Source organism: Rattus norvegicus, chromosome 9 (assembly GCF_036323735.1).
Source record: "Rattus norvegicus strain BN/NHsdMcwi chromosome 9, GRCr8, whole genome shotgun sequence".
Lineage (NCBI taxonomy): Eukaryota > Metazoa > Chordata > Mammalia > Rodentia > Muridae > Rattus > Rattus norvegicus.
The window spans coordinates 112,430,473-112,454,935 of record NC_086027.1 but is presented as its reverse complement, the minus strand read 5'-3'; the positions used below and the strand labels follow the sequence as shown (position 1 = coordinate 112,454,935).

The 24,463-nt window shown below is 42.5% G+C and overlaps 1 protein-coding gene and 1 pseudogene across 1 annotated transcript in view; both read left to right on the top strand.

Moving 5' to 3' along the window:
* The window catches only part of Tmem232 (transmembrane protein 232), a 228,059-nt gene that overhangs the window by 107,692 nt on the left and 95,904 nt on the right, over nucleotides 1-24,463 (top strand). Inside the window, exon 11 of the mRNA NM_001270390.2 lies at nucleotides 16,498-16,730. Within this exon, the coding sequence (NP_001257319.1) occupies nucleotides 16,498-16,730 (233 nt within the window). The remainder of the gene's footprint in view (nucleotides 1-16,497; nucleotides 16,731-24,463) is intronic.
* On the top strand, nucleotides 1,071-9,658 carry LOC134480618 (hypoxanthine-guanine phosphoribosyltransferase-like; annotated as a pseudogene).

The window sequence follows — 24,463 nt, the reverse complement described above, 5'->3', positions numbered from 1 at the left end:
TTGTTTCAAGATTCCAAAGGGGGTGGAGAAGCTGAGGTGGTGTCGGCCCGGCGGCTCTTAGCTTTGGACATAGCAGCCATTGAGATTCTGCAAGTAAGCAGGTCTCCCCGGGATGGCTCAGGTCTCCATCCTCAGGTGGCAAGGGTGTAAGCAGCACCGATGTCCGCTCAGGCCTGAGGCACCACCCTAATAAACTGCTAGAACTTCACCACGAGGAGGGAAACTATTCCGTTCCAGGCTGTTTGCTTTAGAGGCATTTGCAAGTTTGCTGACGAAACACTACAAACTCGCGGGTGTTTCACGGGTGTTTTACAGTTTGCTTATCGCAGTAGTTAATTACCCGCCCTCAAAAGTGTCTAAATTTGCGTAGGAAAAGAATCGAGACGTTTTGAAGTTACTGAGTCATTCTCCTGAAAATACAGCCATGACGTTGCAGTGTTAGAATGATACCGCAGACTCAAACGGTATGCAAAAGCAAGGAGCGTTCGTTCCTGCACGCAGGGGCCCAGCTCCATCGGGATGGGAGGACCGCAACGGGATTCACAGATAGGATTTTAAAGCTAAAAAGAGGGACACTTGGGGGCGGGGCTATAGGTGATCTGTATCTTGATTGGTGGGTTCCATCTCTGGGGGCTGGGCGATGCTGTGACTCAGACTAACTGTGCTTGCTTCATGCCAAGGACCGGCAGCTCTTGACATCTTGGTCACAGATTTGGCTCTTATAAGCTGGAAGGGGGTTCCCTTTACACAAGCCTATGGTTGTTACAGCAAACGACTTGCCCAGTTCTGGGAAGCAGAGACTCAGGCCTGGTCTCCTGGACTGCTAGTTTGCAGCCTGCCTCGGTGTTAGCCTGTTTCAGGCCAATTCCTTCTTTTCAGCAGTAACGTGTCATCTGTCCGACACACTGGCCATTTACACAATGCTGTCATTTCTTCTTCATATCTTATTTTATTTTCATTCAGGTTAATTTCTCATCATATATATATATATATATATATATATATATATATATATATATATATATATCATTGAAGTTTCTTGCTCTTTCTTGGGTTTAAATTAGTGATTAATCACCCAACTTCATAATTCTTTACTACAAGCTTAACAAATGTTGACAGGTAGAAGGTCAGGCGGTCGATGATTCGGAGCCTGTACTCCACGTTCTTAGTAGAAAATGAGACTTTGACTTGTCAGCCTTTTAATCCTCAGTATGACGTGACTGATAATCTGTAGGAACTACGTATGATTAGGAAGTGGTTTTCCTCCCCCCTCGGAAGAAAACAGACAACTGCCTGCCCCACTGCGACTAAAATGTTCTACTTACATTACACTCTACTTAAATTTTACCTTTGTTTTTTTGTTTTTGACCAAGAGCTCAGAAAGAACCAGTAAAAAGAAATCAACCGTAGTGACCACCACTGTATACCCAACGGTCCCTCTACCGGGACCAGGACAGAAATCCCCCACACCCTCATAGTCTCTGTGGACCTCACTCCTGACTCTGTGTAGACTGTGTGGGGGTGTGACAGGAACGGCAGTCAGCGTTCTGGACAACTTTAATGGACTCAGAAGTGCATGCCTCTCACTGACCCTTACTCTTCCCCCCAACCCCTGTCTGCTTCTAGGACTCCTTTGATTACGTCTATTGCTCTCTGATGTGTTATCTATTTCCCATGCCACTTCAGATCTCAAGGGGATGACACCGTAAGCCCACGAGCCACCTCACGTTTGTGTATTCTATCATTAGAACTCGGTCTCCATGCGTGTTTTCAAGGTCAATCACTTGATGTAAGCTGTTCCTGTTTTCAACGTTTTAGTAAATATCTACAGATAATTACATTTGAAATTCATAAGTCAATCAGGCCCAGCAAATATAGCAAATACTAGATGATGCAGCAAGGCTTCAGACTCAGGGAGAGAGCAGATGGTTGGCATAGCCAGGAGCCCATCGGCTATGCACGCGATTTTGACACAGGCTGAAGAAGGGCCTTGCTTACTTGAACCAGGAATTGATAGGGAGGCAAGTCTTCTTCAGCGAAAACTCTAAATTGGGAATTTCTGAGAGCAGCTCTATTGATTTAGCGGAAGTTTAGTTTAGTGTTCACTTGGTATTAAACAATATGTCGTAAATATAACGTATCTGATGAAGACCAAAGGACCCTCACTCTAGGCCTGCCTCACATCAAGGTTACTCAGAACCAGATAGAGTCAATTAAGCTGCTGTACAGCAAAACCATGACTTCTAGACACAAATCCTAAGATATCTGACGTAGGAAGTATCATTTAGTTTATTTTGCATTTGATCAGTATTATACAAACGAAGGTCATATGATAGCTAATCCCTTCTCCGGCTTCCTCCTCAGTCAGCTGTGGCCCACGTTCACCAGCTGGTTCCATCTCGGTGACCTAGAGCCCAGCATGGCGATTAGTGAGGATGACCCAGGCCGTGGCCTAGGCTGTTTTGTGTGCCTAATTGCTATGCTGAGGACTTGGAGAAGATGCTTATTTCTCAGGGGCTGATTGTAGACAGGACTGACAGACTTCCTAAAGATGTCATGAAAGGGACAGGAGGCCATTCACATTGTGGACTTCTGCGTGCTCAGGGGGAGCTAATCATTCTTTACTAACTGTCTGCATTGCATTGATCACTGAATAGAAAGACTGATAGATCCATCCCTAGGACGGTACAAAGAGTGTCTTGATGACATCATAGTAGATCTGGTAAATCAATGTGAGCCTTGCTCTCCTGGGTCAAGCAGTTCACCTCCCCAAGGTTAATTGTCACAAGCAAGTTGGTGAAAACGACCTCTCAAAGTGTTGGATACAGCCAAGACTTTGTCAGAACCGAAATTCCAGACACGTTTGTTGTTGGATGTGCCCATTGATTATAACGAGGACTTCAGGGATTTGCATCATGTTTGTGTCATTAGCGAAACCAGAAAAGGCAACGGCAAAGCCTATGGCGAGAGTTCAGTTTGCGTGCGCAAACACGAGTTGTCCCACTGACGCTGCCAGCAAAACTGTGAGGCATTCTGGTTCTGTGGCCATCTGCTTCATAAAGCTTTTTGCATGAATGTTGAGAGAATTTTATGTTGGATATTTTTAGAAAGGTCAGTTGCTGTCCCATTCTTGAACTTTTGGTGTGCACTATGAGCCTATAGGCAGGCAGTCTGTTCCCTCTTGTAGACTGTCGTTCAACTTATGAATCAAACAAAATTTTGAAATTACCATTGTCAAGTAATAATACTGATATTGTATCCATAAGAAACATTTAAGGAGAAGATGTGTTAGGGTTTTAATTGGCATTTAAAATTTTTTCTTATCTGAGAAAGAACAGATCTGATTGAGTATTGTTAATTATGCCTCTGTGCCTTTAGAGCAGTCTGAAGCAGTCAGTCTCACGCCAGCATCAGCGTCTAAACCCATGCTTCAGCAGTGAACTGGCTATACTGTGCCACTAGGATTATTTCAAGGAATATTTTGAGACTCTGTGTGTGTGTGTGTGTGTGTGTGTGTGTGTGTGTGTGTGTGTGTGTAGTCCTGGCTGTCCTAGAACTCACTCTGAAGACCAGGTTGGCCTTGAGCTCAGAAATCTGTGTGTCTCTGCCTCCTGAATGCTAGAATTTAAGACTTACACCACCAGTGCCCTGCTAACATTTCTTTTAAAAAAGCAAATAAATAAATTCTAAAAATTAATAAATAAGAATATGAAAATATACTTGAGTCCTTATTAAATCCATTTTTATTTAATATGAAAATGTAAAGAGGTCTGAAACAGTAATCCAAACATAAAAATTTTGTATGTTACGCAGTAGACATAGCCTTCCAACATATATCAATAATTTAAATGGGAGATTAAATATATGGGTAGCCCCATCAAAACACATTGCACATTCTGGACACTCACATAGACACTATTTTATACTTGTGAGAAATAAACTATTGCTGTCTTCAACTAGAGTTTGAGCTGCAAACCTAAATCACGAGTGTAGTCAGTGATGGAAGGTGGCTAGGCAGAGGAACATTTCACAGATGATGAACTGTCGTGAGGCAGTCTTCGCCTGACTTGGACAGTTTGGAAAACACTTTGGATTGCGCGTCAGTAGGCATTAAATTTAAAGGGACATTTATGAAAGCAAAGGTAGATGTTTGGTTGGGTTCATAAAAATAATCTAAATGGATTTCAGATTTGTTTGTTTGAAGAGAAACAATTTGGAGAAAGAGAGCTCTCTTCATTGAATTTTAGTTGTTTGGTTACTTTGTAGTGTGAAATTGCTACATAGAATATATATATTCAAAACAATGAATTACTGCTTTGGAAATGGTGGTATACAGCGATTGAGGTGGCCTCCATTTTATTTGAGCCTCTCTTACTGACGTCTCTGCATAACTTTCCTCTTCCGAGTCTTGATTCGACCACATGACTTGATTTGGATCACGGCACAGTTATACATGCTGAAGTGTGACAGAGGCATACAAAGTGAAGTCTTTTGTGTCTTCTCCTGGAATTTTGTAACTGTCACCACCCAAAGTTCACTACTTAGTGGAGGTCGAAAGGAAACCTGGCCCCAAGCAGAGAGAGCCTCCCTAGCTCCTCCCCCTCCCTCCCCTAGACTGGCCTTCTCCACAGAACCTGACAGCATGCAAGCAGGTCTGTAAGCACCGTGGCTATCCCTCTGCTGTTCCCAAACTCAGGCTACTGACCTCGAAACCGCGAGTTAAGCAAACAGTTGTGTTTAGGAGTGACACTCCGATACAGCGAGTTCTGAGTTTGACAGCTGTACACATGGGATTTTATTTCACTACCCTGTTGGTATTATCTTTGTTTTGCTTAAGTGCTTGAGACAAGGTTTGCATATGGTCAGACTTGCTTTATGATAGAGGTTAACGTTGAATTCTCAGCTTCCTCCCCCTCCGAAGCAGTAAAATAGTGTGCATGCTCCACTCTTTGGTTCAAGCTCATCGTTAAAAAAAAAAAAAGACAGTAATAGTATTATTAAAACTGGTTAAGCATTTACAGTGTGTCCTATATTTGCCTTAATTAGCAGATTTGCATAAAACCATGACACACGCTATTTTTACCTTTATTTTACAGATGTGGAAATTAAAATTTTAAATGAGGATTCATATTTTCTCCAAGATTAGCTAGCTTGCTTTTAGATACATGGTTACCAATACTGCTTGAAATCATATCTATATTATACTCTGACTTCCCTCCTCTGCTGAGTACCCTTACAAAAACCTTGGAGTCCTATGTGAGCATGCTTGTGTGTGAGCATTGCATATACACAGATCAAGCTGTGAAGAGCAAGCCAGTAAGCAGCACACTCCATGGCCTCTGCATCAGCTCCTGCCTCCTGCCCTGCTTGGGTTCCTGCCCTGATTTCTTTAGATGATTGTCATGGTTTGAATATGCTTGGCCTAGGGAGTGGCATTCTTTGGAGGTGTGGCCTTGTTGGAGTAGGTGTGTCACTGTCGGTGTGGGCTTTAAGACCCTCATCCTAGCTGCCTGGAAGTCAGTCTGCTAACAGCCTTCAGATGGAGATGTAGAACTCTCAGCTCCTCCTGTGCCATGCCTGCCTGGATGCTGTCATGCTCCTGCCTTGATGATGGACTGAACCTCTGAACCTGTGAGCCAGCCCCAACTAAATGTTGTTCTTATAAGGGTTGCCTTGGTCATGGTGTCTGTTCGAAGCAGTAAAGCCCTAACTAGGTCAAAGATGGAAAATGATGTAGCAGTGTAAGCCAAATAAACCCTTTCCTACCCTCGTTGCTTGCCTCTGAAAGCTGCTTTTCATTATGGTGCTCCATTCGGAAATACCAACCCTGGCTGAGATGGCGGTGGACAGACGGTCACAAGGTGTTATCAGGACAGACCCGGCTGTGTTCTAGAGAGGATTGTGTAAGGACTTTGGAACTTTGGGCTGGAAAATAATAATAGCAAAATAACAATAATAAAAATATCCATTATTTTAAGTATATATATGAAATTTTGTGTAGCAATTTTATACTACAAAGTAACCAAACAATTAAAATTCCGTGAAGATTGCTTTCTCTTCAAACAAACAAATCCAAAATCCATTTAGATTCTTTATTTTTATGAAACCAATTGAGAGCTGAGAGCTGGGCGGGGCAGTCCTGAAGGGGCTTGGAAGATAAAACTGTTGAGGGCAGCGCAGGCACAGAAGACGATGGAGGCCTGGCCTGTGGCGTTCCCGAGAGCCGCTTGAGACTCTTAAAGGTTCTATGGGGGCCATTTGCAATTTCGAATTAAGAATCCGTGGTTCTTGTCAGCTGGGCTGATGGAAGTCAGCTGTGACCACTGAGAAACCAGAACCTAAATGAAACTGTTGCTTTGCCGGGGCAGTTGATGCTGGTCATCTGAAGCTGAGATAAACAGGAATTAAGGAGAGACCAGCACCGCTGAGCTGAAGTCTTGCGGGAAGCCTTCCCCAGACTCAGCACACAGAAGCTGAGTTCCAGAGGCGGTCAAGGCTGTGCCTCATGCTAGCAGATGAACCTGATCACGTGTAAGGGTCTCCCAGGTGGTATTGGTTTTGCAGGCACAGGAGTGTTGTGTAGAGCAGCTGAGCATGAGAGATCACTGGCGAAGGTGTAGCTTCAGTAGCAGTCGAAGCCCCAGGACTGAGGAGGTCATGCAGAGAGTTGAGAATTGGCAAGATGAAGAGAGCCCAGGAGAGGCTAGGTCAAAGAGCAGCCCAGTTGCAATAAGAAACCGCAGCATTTTCGAGAAGCCTGTGCCGTGGGACAAGCGATGAGGGCAGCAGGAGCTGCAGAGTGGGGTCGCCCTGAGACCATGAGACAGGCGGTGTGTGCTGCGGCCAGCCCTTAGTAGGAGCCCAGAGGACAGTGAGTGAATCCCAGAAGTCTAACACCGAGCTTTAAATGACTGGGGCTGGTTTTACTTTGTTTAGATTGTGACAGCGCCCTGGGGTTTTCCCCTTCAGAATAAGAAAGCATTTAACTCATTGTTAGTTTTACATGAGTCTACAGCTGAAAGACTTTGAACTTTTAAAGAGAGTTTTGAGGTTTTATAGAGACTTTGAGTTTAAAAGAGAATTTTGATTTTTTTCTTTCAAAAAAGACTGAATTTTAAAGCGCTGAAATGTTTAAAATTTGTAGGAATTTTAAGTTTGTAGTATAGTTTACATTACATGTTTACATATATTTATAGCTTATGTTACATATTTATATTTATTTATATGATAGCTTGAGGATGAACAAAATTGGAAAGGTTGTTCGTTGTTCAATAGCCTATTGATTGAGCAAGTTGACAAGGGGTCAATTGTGCTGGCTAGCTTTATGTCAACATTGTAGAAGCTAGGGTCGCTTTGGAAGAGGGAAACTCAACTAAAAAAAAAACCCCACTAATGGCCATGTGAACAGAGCTGAGGTGAATATTCTTGATTGGTGGGCGATGGGGAAAGGCCCAGCTCACTGTGGAGGGTGTCATCCCTGGGCTGGTGGTCCTGGGTACTCTAGGAAAGTAGGCTGAGCAAGGCATGAGGAGCAAGCCAGTCAACAGCACCCCTCCTTGGCTTCTGAATCTGTTCCTGCCTCCAGGTTTCTGTCCTGTTTGAGTTCTTGCCTACTTTTCTTTGGTGATGATCAGTGATGTGTGGAAGCCTTTCCTCCACAAGTTGCTTCTGGTCTTGATGTTTAATCAGGACAATAGTGACAACTCTAAGACAGTGAGATAGCCAGTCGTCTGTGTAGTAGTGTGATAGCTGGTCCTCTGTGTGAAATAAATAATGCTTTTAATCTTTTTAATACTAAGATGGTTATTTTTCCCTACCTCTTTGCCATTTGGATTTCCCTCACTTGTGAATTGATAATTCGAAAGCATTTTCTCCTCAAATTATCTATGTATTGTCCAGCCATCTTTCCAAACTTCTTCCCAAACGGCTATGCAATACTTGCTCATTACCATGTGGTTTCTCCTGCTTCAGTTATCCCTTCGTGACTTCCACATACCTCTAGGCGTCAAGGTCTTTGGTTTTGTTTTTAGCTCTCCCTTCTCATCCTCTCCCTCCTCTTCCTTTTCTTCCTCCTTCTCCCTCTCCTCCCCCCTCTCCTCCCTTTCTTCTTGTTTAGCACGTTGTTACTTTCTAGTATCAAACAAGGATGCAGTGTATGCCTAGACATAATCTTTATCAAAATAGAAACAAAGTAAAGATACACAGATTAAAAATGTTTATCTCTGACACACCAAATGCAAACACCTAAGGAGGGACTGTTTAGTGAAATATTTAACGGTTTAGGGCTTCATACATCTATCCCTTCTAATCACTCCTCTCCGCTCTAAACAAGGCGTTTACCCCAGGCTCTAGGTCTTGTTAATGTGAGCAGCTTCATATGTTACACAATTAGCATCTGTCTGTGCCAGCGAACATGTCTCCCAGATTCATCAACATTCTGTGTGACAATTTAAACTGTGGCTCAGCGCAGCAACCCATTAGCTTATAGTGTATCCATCATGTTTCCTGTTGGCAGAGATGCATGCTGTCGGACTACCCTACCACAAGCAGGCCTGTACATGCCATTGGGAGCAACACTTTTCACCTCAGATAAACAAGATAGCTGATACTTATTTAACTTTTATTTTAAAAATCACCACAGAAGGCATTAAATACCACTATGGCAATCTCAAAATGCCTTTTTGTGGTTGCTTCCCTCTCCTTATGTCTCCGCCTCCTTCCTCCCTTCCCTTGGGCCCTTGTTTGTAGCTTGACCTTCAGCCTCCTTCCTGCTTTGGGGGTCACAGACATTCATTTGTTCCTGTTTCTTCCTTGGCACCCAGTTTTATCGTCTTTTGGGTTCCTTTCTAGTTTCCTAGGCTGCACACACATTTACAGCCCTCATAGACACATGTACAAGCTAGGATCTGCGTGTGAGAAACTGTTGTTTTTCGTCTTTCTTAATTTGGGTCACTTCATTTAATAATTCATTATTAATGGTACCCTTTTCAGATCCATCTACTTCCCCAAAATTTCATAATTCCCATTTCCCTTATAGAAGTGCCGATATTTGAACAGTTATTTTTATCATGCAGAAACTGAAATTTTACATTGATTGACTAGAACTGGGCATTGAAGAGTGAAGAAGAAAGATGATCCAACTAAGTAGATAATGCAGAAAGCTCCCCCATGTGCGACAGCCTGGGCTAATTCACCTTTGCTATGGGTTGAGATTTGAATTACGGCTGTGCATGCGTATCAGGATGTGTCTTGGCGGTGCACATCTGCACGAACTGTGATTGATTCAGCGGCAGTGAATTTTGTAGGTTTCCGTTTATTTCAGGTTTAATATTTCAATCTAATTTTTAAATGGTGTCTTAGTTCATTCGACTGTTGTTTGATGAAAAATACCCTGATGGAGGCAACCTAGGGGAGAAAGGTTTTAACTCATGATTCCCGGTGATAGCCCATTGCAGCAGGGAAGGGCAAATGACAGGGGCTTGAGAGAACTGGTCATATGTCAAAAAGCAGAGAGGAATACACTGATGAATGCAGGCTAGTATTCATCTCTTTCCTTCTCATATAGTCCACACCCCAAATACAGAGGATGTGCTTACCCACCTCCTAAGGCTGGGTCTTTAACATGGATGAGCACAATCAAGGCAACCCCCACAGGCAATCCCCCACAGACAACCCCCACAGACAACCCCCCACAGACAACCCCCAACAGACATGCCCACAGACAATTCCCCACAGACAATCCCCCACAGACAATTCCCCACAGCCAACCCCCCACAGACATGCCCACAGACAATCCCCCACAGACAATCCCCCACAGGCAATCCCCCACAGACAACCCCCCACAGCCAACCCCCCACAGACAACCCTCAACAGACAACCGCCCACAGACATGCCCACAGACAATCCCCTACAGACAGTCCCCCACAGACAATCCCCCACAGACAGATAATCCCCCACAGACAGATAATCCCCCACAGACATGCCCACAGGCCAATGGAATCTAGGCAATCCCTCATTGAGATAGACGATTCTAGCCTATATAAAGCCGACAGCTTTATACGAAACAGGTAGTCTTCTGGGCTGAGCTTTTGACACAGCACACATAAGATGTAAATGCTTATAACTGCTTTATTTCAGTGTTTTTTTTCTCACCTCATTCTCATGTCTTTGGTCATAAAAGGTTTTTATTGGATTTTGTCGCGCGCCCAATGTCCCGCCAGCAAGAACGACACGTGGCAACAGGATTCTTCTGCGAGCAAGCCTTTACTGTGTTACAGCTCTTCTTAGTGTTACAGCTCTCTTAGTGTTACAGCTCTCTTGAACAGGGACTCCGAGCAGCAAAATCGCTCGGCTTATATAGACAACAGTATGCTAATTATCTCTCAGGGATTGGTGGGGCTTGGATCACCCCACTACTTGTCCTCCAGGGATTGGCCGAGAATGAATCACCTCATTAGCATATTAACGGTCAACTAACACCTGGTGCATAAACCGCACATGTGCAGTACCGCTGTTCACCACTAGAGGGAGCCCTAGCAAGGGGACAAGCCTGCACATGCACAGTAAGTCGTTTATATCCAGACAAGGCTGGATGTCGGCACCATCTTTGTTTCGCCGCGCCGCTCTCTACAGGATTTGATGGAATAAATAGTACAGGCTTCAGGAGAAATAGTCTCTAAGCTAAGTTCTTAAAAATTCCCATACTCACTAGTCAACCCAAGTCACTGGCTGAGGACCTTTGAGCAGCAGTGGCAGTCCCAGCTTCTGTCTCCCCCCCTGCTCCTGGAATTGCTATTTCTTGAGTTCCAAAGCCAATGGTCTTACCCCTCTGTACCACTTACCCAGTTAAACACACACATATCCATTTATATTTTTATATCCTTCCTTCTCAATATAGTTAGTACGATCATACAAGACAGCTAAGCAGATGTCACTTAGACAAGTAAGGCAAACCCACATCAGGTTCTAGAAAATGAGCATGTCTCACCCACAGGTTACTGGGCTGAACACTTCAGCTCTATGAAAATCGTGTTTTTAAATCGGATTGAATGGGAACATTTTGTAAGCAAGCGGTCTTTATTTTTATCTTAAAACATGAACGTCATGGGACAAACCTCTGTTTTATTTCTTCCTTTGACACTCTGTTGACTTCAGTCGTTTGCAATAAAGACTGTCAAGGTTTAGTTGTTTATGCATATGCGTCCATGCTTCTTTAGTAACTCGCTAATTCACGGGTCCCACAGGGCCATTTTATATGTCTTCCCGGATGCCCCTTTTGAAGATGATATATAAACTGTCTGGAAGATGTTTGTGACTAAAGTGTGCCTATTTTTAGCTGTTCATTTACTACTCCACGTGTGTAGGGAACATAAAAACAATACCTGTATAAGGAAGGCTCAGGACTTAAGAAATCTGAGTCTGTAACACAAGCTTCGCCCTTTTCTGTCCTGTCCCTTGCTTTCCCCAACCCCTGTTCATGTCAGATACTACTGTAGCTTACAGGGAGTGACATGAAGCTTTTATTATGATCTACTGAGCACCACGTGGGGGAGGTATGTACTAGAATGCTAGGTAAATAGAAATATTCTCGTACATTAAAATCAAATATGCATTTCATATGGTAGACTTTTGAATTTAATGAAAATTTTTTAGTTTAATATTTCAATTCATTTTCAACGCCAATAAATCCACTGCTAACTATACAAGCTACTACCATATAGCATACATATCCATAATAACATTCTGCCATCCATAATCTCATTATATCTGTTCAGAATATTGAGTGATTTCAAAGGTTCGAGGAGAGGTGAAATATCTAACAAGAATATTTGAGATGAAAATCAATCCCGAATAGATCCCTAAACACGAGTCCTTTTGTGCACCGAAGTGAACATAAACCCAATATAAAGAAAATCCCGTCAGAGTGGCCTAATAGGCAAATGCTAATTAGCGCATTCTGTTTGAAATGTTTCCAGAAAGGCTTGTATTGAGGGAGGCTTCTCAGTGCTGGTGAGTCAGCAGCTTATGCTGGCACATGCAGGAGAAGCCATCACGTCTGAAGGCTCTCTGCCATCTGCTATGTGACCTGGATCATCAAGGAAAAATACGCAGAGCTCTAAGGGATGTGTGACTCTATTCAGGGTGTCTCCTGACTCCTCAGATACAACCCTCTGTGGTTATATTTCAATGGCAAGACTGTTAAAAATAAAATAGTTTTTATACTTCATAACGTCTCCACAGTCCTAGCACTGCCTGTTGGGCAGAAGGGACAGCCGTCAGTCTATTTGCCTCCCGGTGCCTGCCTGTCTCCTCCTCCATGCCTGACTTGTTTTGGCATAAATGGAAAAGCTGGATATGGAAGGATAGCTATGCTTTTGGAGATCTCTTCTCCTTAGATTCTCAGCAACCAAGTGCTGAAGTCACGGCACCACGTTTAGGCAGTGTGCCTGCTCATGGGCACAGCAAAGTTCTAAGCACCTCATCCACCACCTGCACTGACCTCCGTAGCTCTCCTACTCTCGCTGCCAATGTGGCTCAGGGTGAAATAAACGGTATGCGGTCCATGCCCTGTCAGTGAACACTACTCCAAGGCCCTGCTGTTTGTACTGTGTCAGGCTTTTTCTGAAAGTAAACGTGAAGGAGGGGCTGACGTTGAAGAGGTTTGCGGTCAGAAGGAGCTAGAAAACATAGTCAACTCTCGTGGTCAACGTTTACAAGATCACTTGAACACGTTGTTACTACTTCAACTCAGCGGTAGGGAAAGAGGTACAGAGAGTGCATAACTCGCAGGAAACCACATAACTTGTGAGTGGGAAACATCAAGCTCTCATTCAGTCCTTTCTTTAACCCTCCTCAGCTGCCTGTCTAAAACGTTAATGTTCCTACATTCTGTATTTGCAACACTGGCCAAGGTAATGAAAAATGAAGCCCTCATGACCAGACATATATCACACACACACACACACACACACACACACACACACACACACACACACACACACATAAAATTTATTAGATAGTTTGTGTATTTACGTTTCAAATGTTATTCCCTACCAGGCTTCCTGCTCTTCATCCCCCCTGCTTCTATAAGGGTGCTCCCCCTCTCACCCACCCACCCCCACCTCAGCACCCTGGCGTTCCCCTACACTGGGGAAAAGAGCCTTCACAGGACCAAGGGCTTCTCCTCTTATTGGTGCCAGACAAGGCCCATCCTCTGCTACACATGTGGCTGGAGTCATGGGTCCCTCCACGTGTACTCTTTGGTTGGTGGTTTGGTCCCTGGGAGCTCTGGGGGTTCTGGTTGGTTGGCATTGTTGTTCTTCCTATGGGGTTGCAAACCCCTTCGCTCCTTCAGTCCTTTCTTTAACTGCTCCATTGGGGTCCCCTTGTTCAGTCCTATGGTTAGCTGCAAGCATCCTCTTCTGTTTCAGTAGGGCTCTGAGAGAGCCTCTCAGGAGACATCCATATCAGGCTCCTGTCAATAAGCTCTTCTTGGCATCAGGAATAGTGACTGGGTTTTGTGGCTGCCTGTGGGATGGATCCCCAGGTGGGGCAGGCTCTGTTCTACTCTTTGTCCCTGTATTTCCTCCTGTGAGTATTTTGTTCCCCCTTCTAAGAAGGACTGACACATCCACATTTTGGTTGTCCTTCTTGAGCTTCATATGGTCTGTGGATTGTATCTTGGGAATTCTGAGATTTTGGGCTAATATCCACGGATCAGTGAGTGAACACCATGTGTGTTCTTGTGTGACTGGATTACCTCACTCAGGATATTTTCTAGTTCCATCCATTTGCCTAAGAATTTCATGAAGTCATTGTTTTTTATAGCTTAGTGGTACTCCATTGTGTAAACGTAGCACATTTTCTGTATCCATTCCTCTGTTGAAGGGTAACTTGCTCTCTGAATAATGTCACTCTGATGTGTGTTTCCAGGCTTGACCATTTGATACCGAGTAACCAGTTGGTGCCCTTTCCCTGGGGAAACGATTTCTGCCCATCTCAGCACTCCTTGGCCGCCTGTAGCTCTTTGCACAGGGCTGAGGCCACATCCACGTTGGCACGTCTATCTCTGTTGACCTTGCTCAGCTCACGTTTATGGACATAGCATCTGCTATTGCTGGGAGTCACGACGTCCCAGCATACTTCCTGACCTGCTCTTCTAACAGTTCTCCCCCATCTTCTGCAATGTTCCTCAAGCCTTAGGTGTGGGGGCGCTTTGTAGATGTATCGGCTGGGGCTGGACTCCACAACTCCGTGCTCCGATTGGCTGTGGTTTCCTGCGGAGGGTCCCATCTGTTGCAAAAAGAAGTTTCCATGATGAGGTTGAAGACTACACTTACCTGTGTTTATAAGAACAAATGTTTAGGGCGTGGTTAGAGATAAGTAAAGAGATACTGTAGGTTCTCCTGCAAGATCCATGTCTTTAGTATCAGTGAGGAGTTGGGTAGGATCCCAGCACCCAGCTTTCTGTTGCTTCTGCTGTTGTTGACATCCAGCCTTAAATCCGTGGCGGTCAGATAGCATGCAAGGTTTGCAAGGTTTAATTTCCTCAGATCTGCTGAGACTTGCTTTGTGTCTGAGTATGTGGTCAATTTTGGTGAGAGTTTCATGAGATGCTCAGAAGGAAGCACGTTCTATGGTGTCTGGTGAATGTTCTGTAAATACCTGTTAGGTTCACCTGATTTAGGAAGTTATCAACCCCACATTCCTGTTTAGGTTTTGTCTAGGTTAATGGTCTATTGGTGAGAGCGGGGTATTGAAGTCACCCACTATCAATGTGTGAGGTCAATATTTGATTTAAATTGTAGTAGTTTTCTTTTTTCTTTTTTGGAATTCTTTTCCTTTTTGATATTATTATTATTATTATTATTATTATTATTATTATTAAATCTTTTTTTACAGTCGTCATTATCTGCCCTCCAACTGGTCCTCATTCTAGTCCTTCTCCCCTGTCTCCAAGAGGATGTCCCCCTCCACCCAACTTGGATGCTCTTGTGTTTGGTACATAAATGTTTAGAACTGTAATGTCCTCTAGGTGGATTTTCCTTTGATGAGTATATAGGGACCTTCCCTATCTTTTCAGATTATTTTTTGCTTGAAATCTCTTGTCAGATCTTAGAATGGTTGTACTGACTTGCTTCTTGGGTTCATCAGCTTGGAATATCTTTTCCCACCCTTACTCTGGGTGATGCTTATTCTTGATGGGAATTCTTGGATGCAGCAGCATGGATCTTGTTCTTGTATCCAGTGCTATTCTGTGTCTTTTTCCTGGTGGAATTGAGATGGTTAATGTGTGCTGCACATGCACAGGTGTGGAGGTCAGGGGACAGAGCTTGTAGGTATCCGTCTGTCCTTCTGTGTGCGGGTCTTCAAAAGAATCATGTCAAACCAAAGAAACCAAGCCTCTGAATATCTCGGAAGTCAGTCGTGGATGGCACATCACATATATTGGAGATTTTGAGCAGTCTCTCACTTTGAGTAGAATTTGCTGAAATGTTTCAGATTTTTTTGTACTCTTTGTCATGGCTTTGGTGGGTGCCGTTAATTAGAGTCTACATGCTTTGAAATATAATATGGTGACTGATTAATATACATAGTTTTCACATTTTATGTGGCATTAAAGTAAAATAAAAAAACCAATGAATAAAATTCCTGAAATATTTTTAACCGTAGCTAAATGCAAAGCCATTGTTTCTGTACTCCCTTTGATTTAAAAATCCATTCTGTAGAAATGCTGTCTTCACTCTAATGGGATCTTGAGCTATAAGCAGAATAAAGGAAATTTCATATAATGAAGTATACAGCACTTCAAGCGCTTGTGTTGATGAGACTTTTGTATGTCAAGGGCATTATATTTAAAATGTGAATTTTATCACCACATTAAAAATTACCTAACTGTGCACTAATACATAATTGTTCTTTTTGCTGAGTATTGCTCTATTTGTAGACTGGGGGAGGTTATTGCAAAGGTCAGCTTTACAATTTTTTTAAAAAATACTTATTTATTTGATATATGTATATATTTATTTATTATTTATATGAGTATCCTGCTGCTCTCTTCACACACACCAGAAGAGGGCATCAGATCCCATTACAGGTGGTTGTGAGCCACCATGTGGTTGCTGGGATTTGAACTGAGGACCTCTGGAAGAGCAGTCAGTGCTCTTAACCTCTGAGCCATCTCTGCAGCCCAACAAAATGTATATTACATTTGTGTTCATGTGTGCTGCACATGCACAGGGACGCATGTGGAGGTCAGAGGACAGCTTGTGGACATCTGTTCTTTCCTCTATATGGGTCCTGTGGACCAAACTCAGACAATCAGTGTTTGTGGCAAAAGCATTTTCCCACCAAGCTCACGATTACTCTTACTCATTAGAAAGAAGGCACTGCTAGTCAAAGAAAACATACACATTATCTTCTATTAAATAAATTGAGCTTTCTTTCATTCAACCGTATTCCAATCACTCCTTTTTCTTTTTCATTTTGCCCCAACAGGCTGAATTGAATGACGCAGCTGACCCTTTCAGCTCAAAGGCCGCACCAAACTCAGAAGCTTTCTCCAAGTACATCGGGTGGAGAATCGCTAACACTCTCTCCAGACTCTTTTTCCCCTCTCTGGATGTCTCCGCTCTCCCTCAAAAGACGCCCGTGGAAACAGACCTGCAAAGGAAACACACCATCAGCAAAAGGCAGCCCGAAAAAAAGGGAGTAGTGCGCATTGTTATGAAGTAAGTGAAACGGGGTCTCATTGCTCTGTGTGTGTGTGGGGGGACAGTTCACAGGCATAGACAGTATAATCAAGGATGTTTCCTGAACCCAGTTTCTCCCTTTCACTTATCCCGAGCCAGCTCCTCCTCAGAAGGCAGTAGCTTCCTCAGGAATTATCTTTTCCTATTTAAAACAGAATCAGTACAAGAATGCAAGTCAATGTTAAGGTGATTCTTGTATAGGAATACAAGTTAAAAAAGAAAACTACACACACTTGATGTTTAGACGCTCAAGACTTTATTTTTAGATGTGTTTGTGTGTATACATATCTATACATATAATGTGTGTTAAATTCATGTACCCCCATAGTCTCAAACTAATAATCTGGTAAATTGCAAGTATAAGGATAATATATTTTATGCCTTAAACACTTGTGAATATCTTTAAATTTACTTCTAATTTTACTTTAGAATAAATTTACTTCTCAGGAAAACATAGACTTGGGATAGGTTGATGTAGGTGAGTGGTTTTCAATGTGTATCTGACGTATCTGCAATGATATCACCAGGGCCTTGAGATGCTTATTACTAATGTACTTAGATATTCCCCCTACTTTACTCCTCTGACATATTACAATGAAGAATCTCAGCGTGGATCTCACAATGTGTGTGACCTACATTGTTTAATATGCAAAGCTTTATTCTAGACAGGAAGACTTTATTTTTCAACCCAGCTCATTTAAAGAATATGTCATATATATTTTTTGCTATTAATTTTGATGAGCTCCACAGAGGACTCATATGTATTAATATTTTTAACAATTCACATTTGATATCTTAACCCTTCCTTGAGCAGGATATTTACCAAAGACCGATTATGGTTAGACTGTACTTCAAACCGGTATTTCACACACCCCATTCTTCCAATAGCACACTTCTTCTCTGTATTTCAGAAATGATGGTTGGTTGCCCTTGTTTTGGGTCATTTTCCTGTATATCAGTCTTCTGCTTCTGGTTGGCTCTGAGCAGAGTGGGGAAGCCTAGCTGGTACAGCTCGCTGCTGATAATGTATCTACGAATTTGGATCCAACGATGCCTTTTATTCACACTGCTACAAATGACTCTCCATTAGTATTCATCTTTATTTACTACCCGACTGAAGTATTTCTGGTTTTTTAAAATGTTTACCGAATATTTAAAGAATACTGGTCCGCCTTCCCAAACGAGAGATGACTGGATGTGCACATGACCAGGGATTGGAAATGGCTGCTTCTCTTCTTTAGTAATACTTGAACTCCCACGTTCACCGCTCAGTACTCTGGCTCGCCTTTAGTATAAACTTCTTATTTCAGCATCTCCCAGTTGTTCCTCATGTGTGTTCCAGGCTGCGACGTTGAGTAGATTAATTGGCGGAGACCCTGAGTAAATTCTCTTAAGAGATTTGTCTCCTGGATAAACAATTGTATTAAGTATGAAAGATTTATTTCTTCTTTCTTGGCTTTTGCTTCTTTCCTCTCCCTTAGGTGTTTGTTATTTCAGTATCTCTCTGAAAAATAGATTAGTGTCCTGGGTGTAGGCCTCTCTTTCTCCCTGTCTTTACTCAGAATTGTCCCTTGTTTATCTGTTACTTGTGACACTGGCTTTTGGACTATGTTTTCACACTCTTTAGTTGGATTTGTGAAAATCCATTTGGCCTGTTTATTTCACTAGAGCTATGACAGTGTTGATGGATAGAAAAGGACCTGTTGGTCAAGCATAAGCAACAGCAAAGGTATCTATCCATCCATCTGTCTGTCTGTCTGTCTATCTATCTATCTATCTCTCTATCATCTATCTATCTATCCATCCATCATCTATCTATCTATCTATCTATCTATCTATCTATCCATCTATCATCCATCTGTCTGTCTGTCTGTCTATCTATCTATCTATATCTCTATCTATCTATCTATCATCTATCTATCCATCCATCTATCATCTATCTATCTATCATCTATCTATCCATCCATCTATCATCTATCTATCTATCATCTATCTATCCATCCATCTATCATCCATCCATCTGTCTGTCTGTCTGTCTGTCTATCTATCTATCTATCTATCATCTATCTATTTTTCTAACAGAATAGCTGTTAAGTAGTAAACTGTCACACAAAGCAAAACACATTATAAAGGACAACGGATGAGAAAGATCTAGACGTAAACACACATCTATTCAATATTAGAACTTCTAAACATCTGAAGCCAATATTGATGAACCAGATGACAGGAAGGGACAGAAATACAATGATAAGACATATTTCAATATCCGACATTCAGTAATAGACAAAGTATCCAATAGGTCAATATGAATAAGTTGGGTTTGAGTAATACTAGATCAAATACATCCAACAGATACATGAACACCCCCATACCCAACAATAGTAGAATTTAAAGATTTCTTTTCCTATTGCCATGGAGTCTTTTCTGAGTTAATGTAACACAAATAATCTTTAAAAAAATCTAAGAAGAATAAGAAAATATCAAGTTTGCTATTTTTTCTCGAACTAACATAACAAATCTAGAAGCCAAAGCACAAATATTGGAGATTTTATATAAGTTTGGGAATGAAAATACTTTTGAATAACAGTTGGATCAAAATATAAATCAAAAGGTGATTAGCACTTAGAAACAAAACCAAACTACAGCACATTACAAGTTACAGGCAGAGCTGGAGGAAGGGTAGGGCTTTTCTTTGGGACCTGACAGTAAGCAGAGAGCTGAGAAGTTCTCTGGTGCCTCAGTGTTCCAGAGCACTCGGACTTCAGGGTGGAAGTCCGGAAATGCACTTCCAAGGGAGAACTGGGAGCTCCCACACTGAAGAATCATTCCAATGAATTTATTTTTAGAGCAAAATTGAAGACCGAATTGTAGTTTGGGCTTAAAATTACTCAAAATTTTTGTCTTTTATACATTTGTAAGCACACATCTTTACTTACATGATCTATAGAATTCCCTTCTCATGAAATTTTTCAAGAGGAAATTGATCCCTTTGGTCCTATGTGCTAGGCTGGGGGAGGGTTAGTGGGACGGGTCATTAGACACATGCGTTGTGTGCCCCTGGGCATTTTTTTAAAATGGAAAAAAAAATATCATTACGACTCTTTGCTGCTTCATCAGAACTGCAGATAGAAACTAAGGTATATAACCCTTCCGCTTCAAAGCACAGTGTTCTCCATTTTCTCTCCTTGTCAATAAAAGCATCTTGCGTGTAACTGAAGGCTGAAAATTTATAGCCCCTAAAGCAAGTTAGAAAAACAAACTTTTCATTTCTAGACTCATTTGTGTCCCAGTTTCTAAAGTCCACGTTTTCATGCTACACCTTGAATCTGAAGATTCATGATGGTCTCCGTATAAATGAAGACTGGGACACTGGTAACTTAAAGCTCTATCGTTCATAATCCTTGGCTGATCAATACTCTGAGGACCTCATTTATTCGCAAACGACTAGACCAGGCTATGACGGGCAAACCTGGTGAACGCCGACTGTCAGCTTCTCCTGCCACTCCAGCAGATGTCACGCCACCGTGAATGGACGGATGATCAAGGTGGACCTGATTTCTCCCTGAAACTCCTTCACAGAGGATCTAGCTCAGCTCCAAAGTGTGATTTAACCAATGGCGGCGAGGTAGAACGGTGAACTCTTCATTTCCCTCAGACTGGGAAAATTCACTACAGGAGGAAAAAAAGACCTAAAAGGAGGACCTCTACAGCAACCAAAGAGAAGCCAGAGGGACCCATCATGGCTCTTCGTAGCCCACTGGTAAATGTGTAGAGATCTGCAGAAGAAACAGCCTGCGCCTCAACACTGATTTCTGTAAGAAACACGGCCTTTCTGCTCTTCCAGTTTCTGGCAAACATGAAAACCCTTTTCAGTGCACAAACAAATAATTTTCTTAGTTTCTTAATTTATTAAAAAGCTAATTGTCAAAATAATTGTTGAGTTATTATTAGTTACCCATAATTTAGTAATCTTTTTATTCATAAATAATTCCCTTAGTTTTAAAAATCACCGTACGGTCAAGGCTGGTCCCCACTGCTTGCGCTAAAGTCATCCTCTCCCTCGGCCTTCTGGTGCTAGGATTGCAGATGTGCACTGCCACCCCGGCCAGCCGCCAGCCATCGGAAGTCTGGTATTAGCTGCACAAGGGATCTTGGATATGCCAGGAACTTGAAATCCGGAGCTTTGAGACATGCCCATTTCCACAAACACAGGTAGCCATCGAAACATTTGTAGAGAAACTTTCATGAAGGAAGAGACCTGGACCTTTCCTTAGTCTTAGGTAGTGAGCTGTCAAATGATCGATGATGAATTCTGTTTCCCAATGGACCCTCATGCTGTCCATGTTCAGCGTTCCCTTGGGTGTACTTTCCTCCAACAAAGACACTGAGATTTAGAGATGTGATTAGTCCAGAGACCATGTTGATGTCCCTGGTCTGCTGTGGACAAGGAAGCTTCATTTGCTGTGGTATCTATGACTGCAGCTTCGTAACTGAGAATGAGAGACAGCGAAGGCTACTGTGATGACCTCTTCCCCCACTCCATTCTCCCACAAAAAGGAGCAGCACAGACAGGAAGCTATGAAGAGAGTCCTTACAACCCCGATAAACACGCTGAAGTGCAGCTCCTCACAGTCTGTGGCTTCTGGCGGGAGGGTGGGGAAGGACTGGGGTTTCTTTAAGGGACTTTAACTGGGAGTCTGACCACGCTCCAGTGAGTATCTAGGCAACCCAAGTAGGACTTGGTGGAAAGTGAGGTTAGTTTGTTTAGCAGGGATGCAAGGGTGGGAGCATAAACCTGGGAGGAGTGGGAAGTGAGTGTGACCAGGATGCATTGTATAAAATTCCCAAATAATCAATAAAAAATATTATGTTGAGGTAAAATGCGATTTGCCTAAGGGTTCACAGCTGTTCACTCTGGAGTTCAGATTTAAATAAAGATGTTCTGACTCCAATACACCATGCTCTTTTTCTTCCCCTCCCAGCGAATGCCATTTGAATTAAAAGGTGCTAACAATTGTTAGAGAGCTTGCCTTCAAACCATAATAAATGCAACCCTTCCTTATGTTTCTTTTCAGTTCCTGCCTTTTGACTTTGAAAACATGACATTGATTAGGACACACATCTTGAGTAAACTCTAAACATCTCCAGTTCATCAACAGGGCATTTATGACATTTTCTAATTACCATGATTCTTGCAAAGCCAGTGGGAAATCTGAAACATGGATAGAGTTTAAAAGGAGAGTCCCAAGGATTGAATTGGTCTGTTAATATCTTCCAGGCTTCCCTCTACTTCTAGAATCTGAACAAATCCTGTAAACAAATCTGCTTATTTCTGTTCCATACAGGGAACAAGGCACAAGACACACTTTATCTGACTTTTGACTTGTAATAATTGCACGTACCAAATGTGACGGCCAGACCAAGGCAGGCATGTTTATCTTGTCATGCCTTCAAGTTGTCAAGCTGTCAGGCACCTCTCTTTTAAGTGTTCATAAGACACAACAGGTGATGATGAACCGTAACATCCTATTGTGCTGGGGAACACCAAAACCTGTCCCCTCTCTCTGAGTGTGCTTGGGTATCCACGACGCAAGGGCCCTGACCCCTATGTCTCCTCCCCTTAACTCGTCTTCATTCTATACTCAGATAAAACCAAGTCAGCTTAACCTAATGTCCCCCATTGCACCCGTTCTCTTGAGAAGCTCATCCTTCTCGGCAGACAGTCTTCTACTGTCCAGGGACCACATTTCCCCCCACCCATTCCTGCGTGAGGACCCGAGTTGGTTCTCTGTCTTTGCTTTCGTGATAGCACACCAAGCAGGTCACAAAGACAGACCCTGGGGCGCAGATTCACATCCAGAAGTGTAGAGCTGGACCTGACAGCGCATCTGTTTGTAAGTTTGGAAGCACGGTCCTCTGTGGCCACATTGTCTGCATTTCCACCGACACCGGGAGAGTTCACTTTTCTCCCTGTCCTTGTCACTGCTAGGCAGCCTTTCCCTTCTTCAGTATGGCCGTGCTAATGGAGTAAGATGACCTCTTATCTGCGTTTGGCTCAATTTCTTGATGACTAATGCCTTCATGTGTTTAGAAACCTGTTGTGCACTTGTGTCTATTCTCTCGAAGACTGTCTATTCAGATTACCAGTGTATTTTAGTTAGATTTCTTACTTCTATCTTAACATTCTTAGAAGTCTTTTTACATAGTTTTAAACATTAATCCTCCATCAGTTGAATAGTCTACAGATATTCTCTGCTGCTGTCTCCTGATTGTGTCTCTTGCTATGGGAAAGCTCAGTTCGATGAGATTCAATGCACCTGATTTCTATTTAGCTGTCTGTGCTTTTGGGGTCAAATCTAGAAGACCATTGCCAAGGCCATTTGTCTTGCAGTGTTTTCCTGGTTTTGTTTCATAATTTTAGGCATTACATTATGTCTTTACACCATCTTTTTTTATTCTGAGGAGAAGGGTCACAGTTCAGTCCTGTCCATATGGGCATAGATATTTCTTTTAGTTTTTTTATTCATTATTTATGTGTGTGTTTCTGACTCGTGTGTGTGCATCACATGTGTGCAAGATCCCAAAGAAGACAGCAAAGAGCATCGATTCTCTGGAACTAGAGTCACCGTCAGTTGTGATATGTATGCTGAGGGCTGTACCACGTCCCCAGCAAGAGCAGGAGGCGCTCACCACCAAGGAACCTTTTCCAGCCTCAGAACTGGGTATTCTTGATGTGTTGGACACTACAGCATGCCATATACACTATGGTCATTTATACATACGTATGTACATACATACATATATATACATATATACATATACATATACATATACATATACATATACATATACATATACGTTTCTGTTGCTGTGATAAAACACCAAACAAAAGCAGCATTGTGAACGAAAGGGTCTATATGGTTGATAGGGACATTATCAGGGGTCACCAAGGTACCCAAAGGAGAAAACTGCCTAAGCCAATGCTGCCCACAGGCTTGCTCAGCTTACATAACCCAGAACCACTTGCCTAGGGATAGTAATGCCCATAATGGGCTTTGCCCACCCTTATCAATCAATCCAGAAAATGCCCCACAGATATGCTCAGAGCTAATCTGATAAAGACAACTCCTCAATTGAGGCTCACGTTTTCTGGACAATTCTAGTTTCTGTTAAATTGGCAAAACCCAACCAGCACGCATTCTCAGAAATTTATGAATCAGGCAGCACATCAGGTATTAAGACACAGATAAGATAATAATGATACTGTTTTATAATAATCACTTAAGAAGCTGGAGAGATGGTTCAGTGTTAAGATCACTTGTAGCTTCTACAGAGGACCTGGGCTTGGTACCCACACCCATACAGTGGTTTACAGCCATCCCTAACTCCAGTTATGGTGAGACCTGATGCCCTCTTCTGACCTTTGTGGGCACCAGGCACGCACATGTTTGCACATACATATCTGTAGACAAAACACTCATATACATAAAATGATATAAATATTTAAATTAATAACTACTTAAAACTTTAAAACCATTCATGATCACACATAATATCAACTCTGTCTTCTGACAGCTGCTTTTTTAAAATTGATTTTAATAAATTAGCTCATTTCTCTATGCCTTAGGAGTGTAGTCCTAAAAGAGTTGTATGGTGCTGTAAGGTCTGTTCTGAAGAGAGGAATGTAGGTAACATGCCTACACACTCCAGTT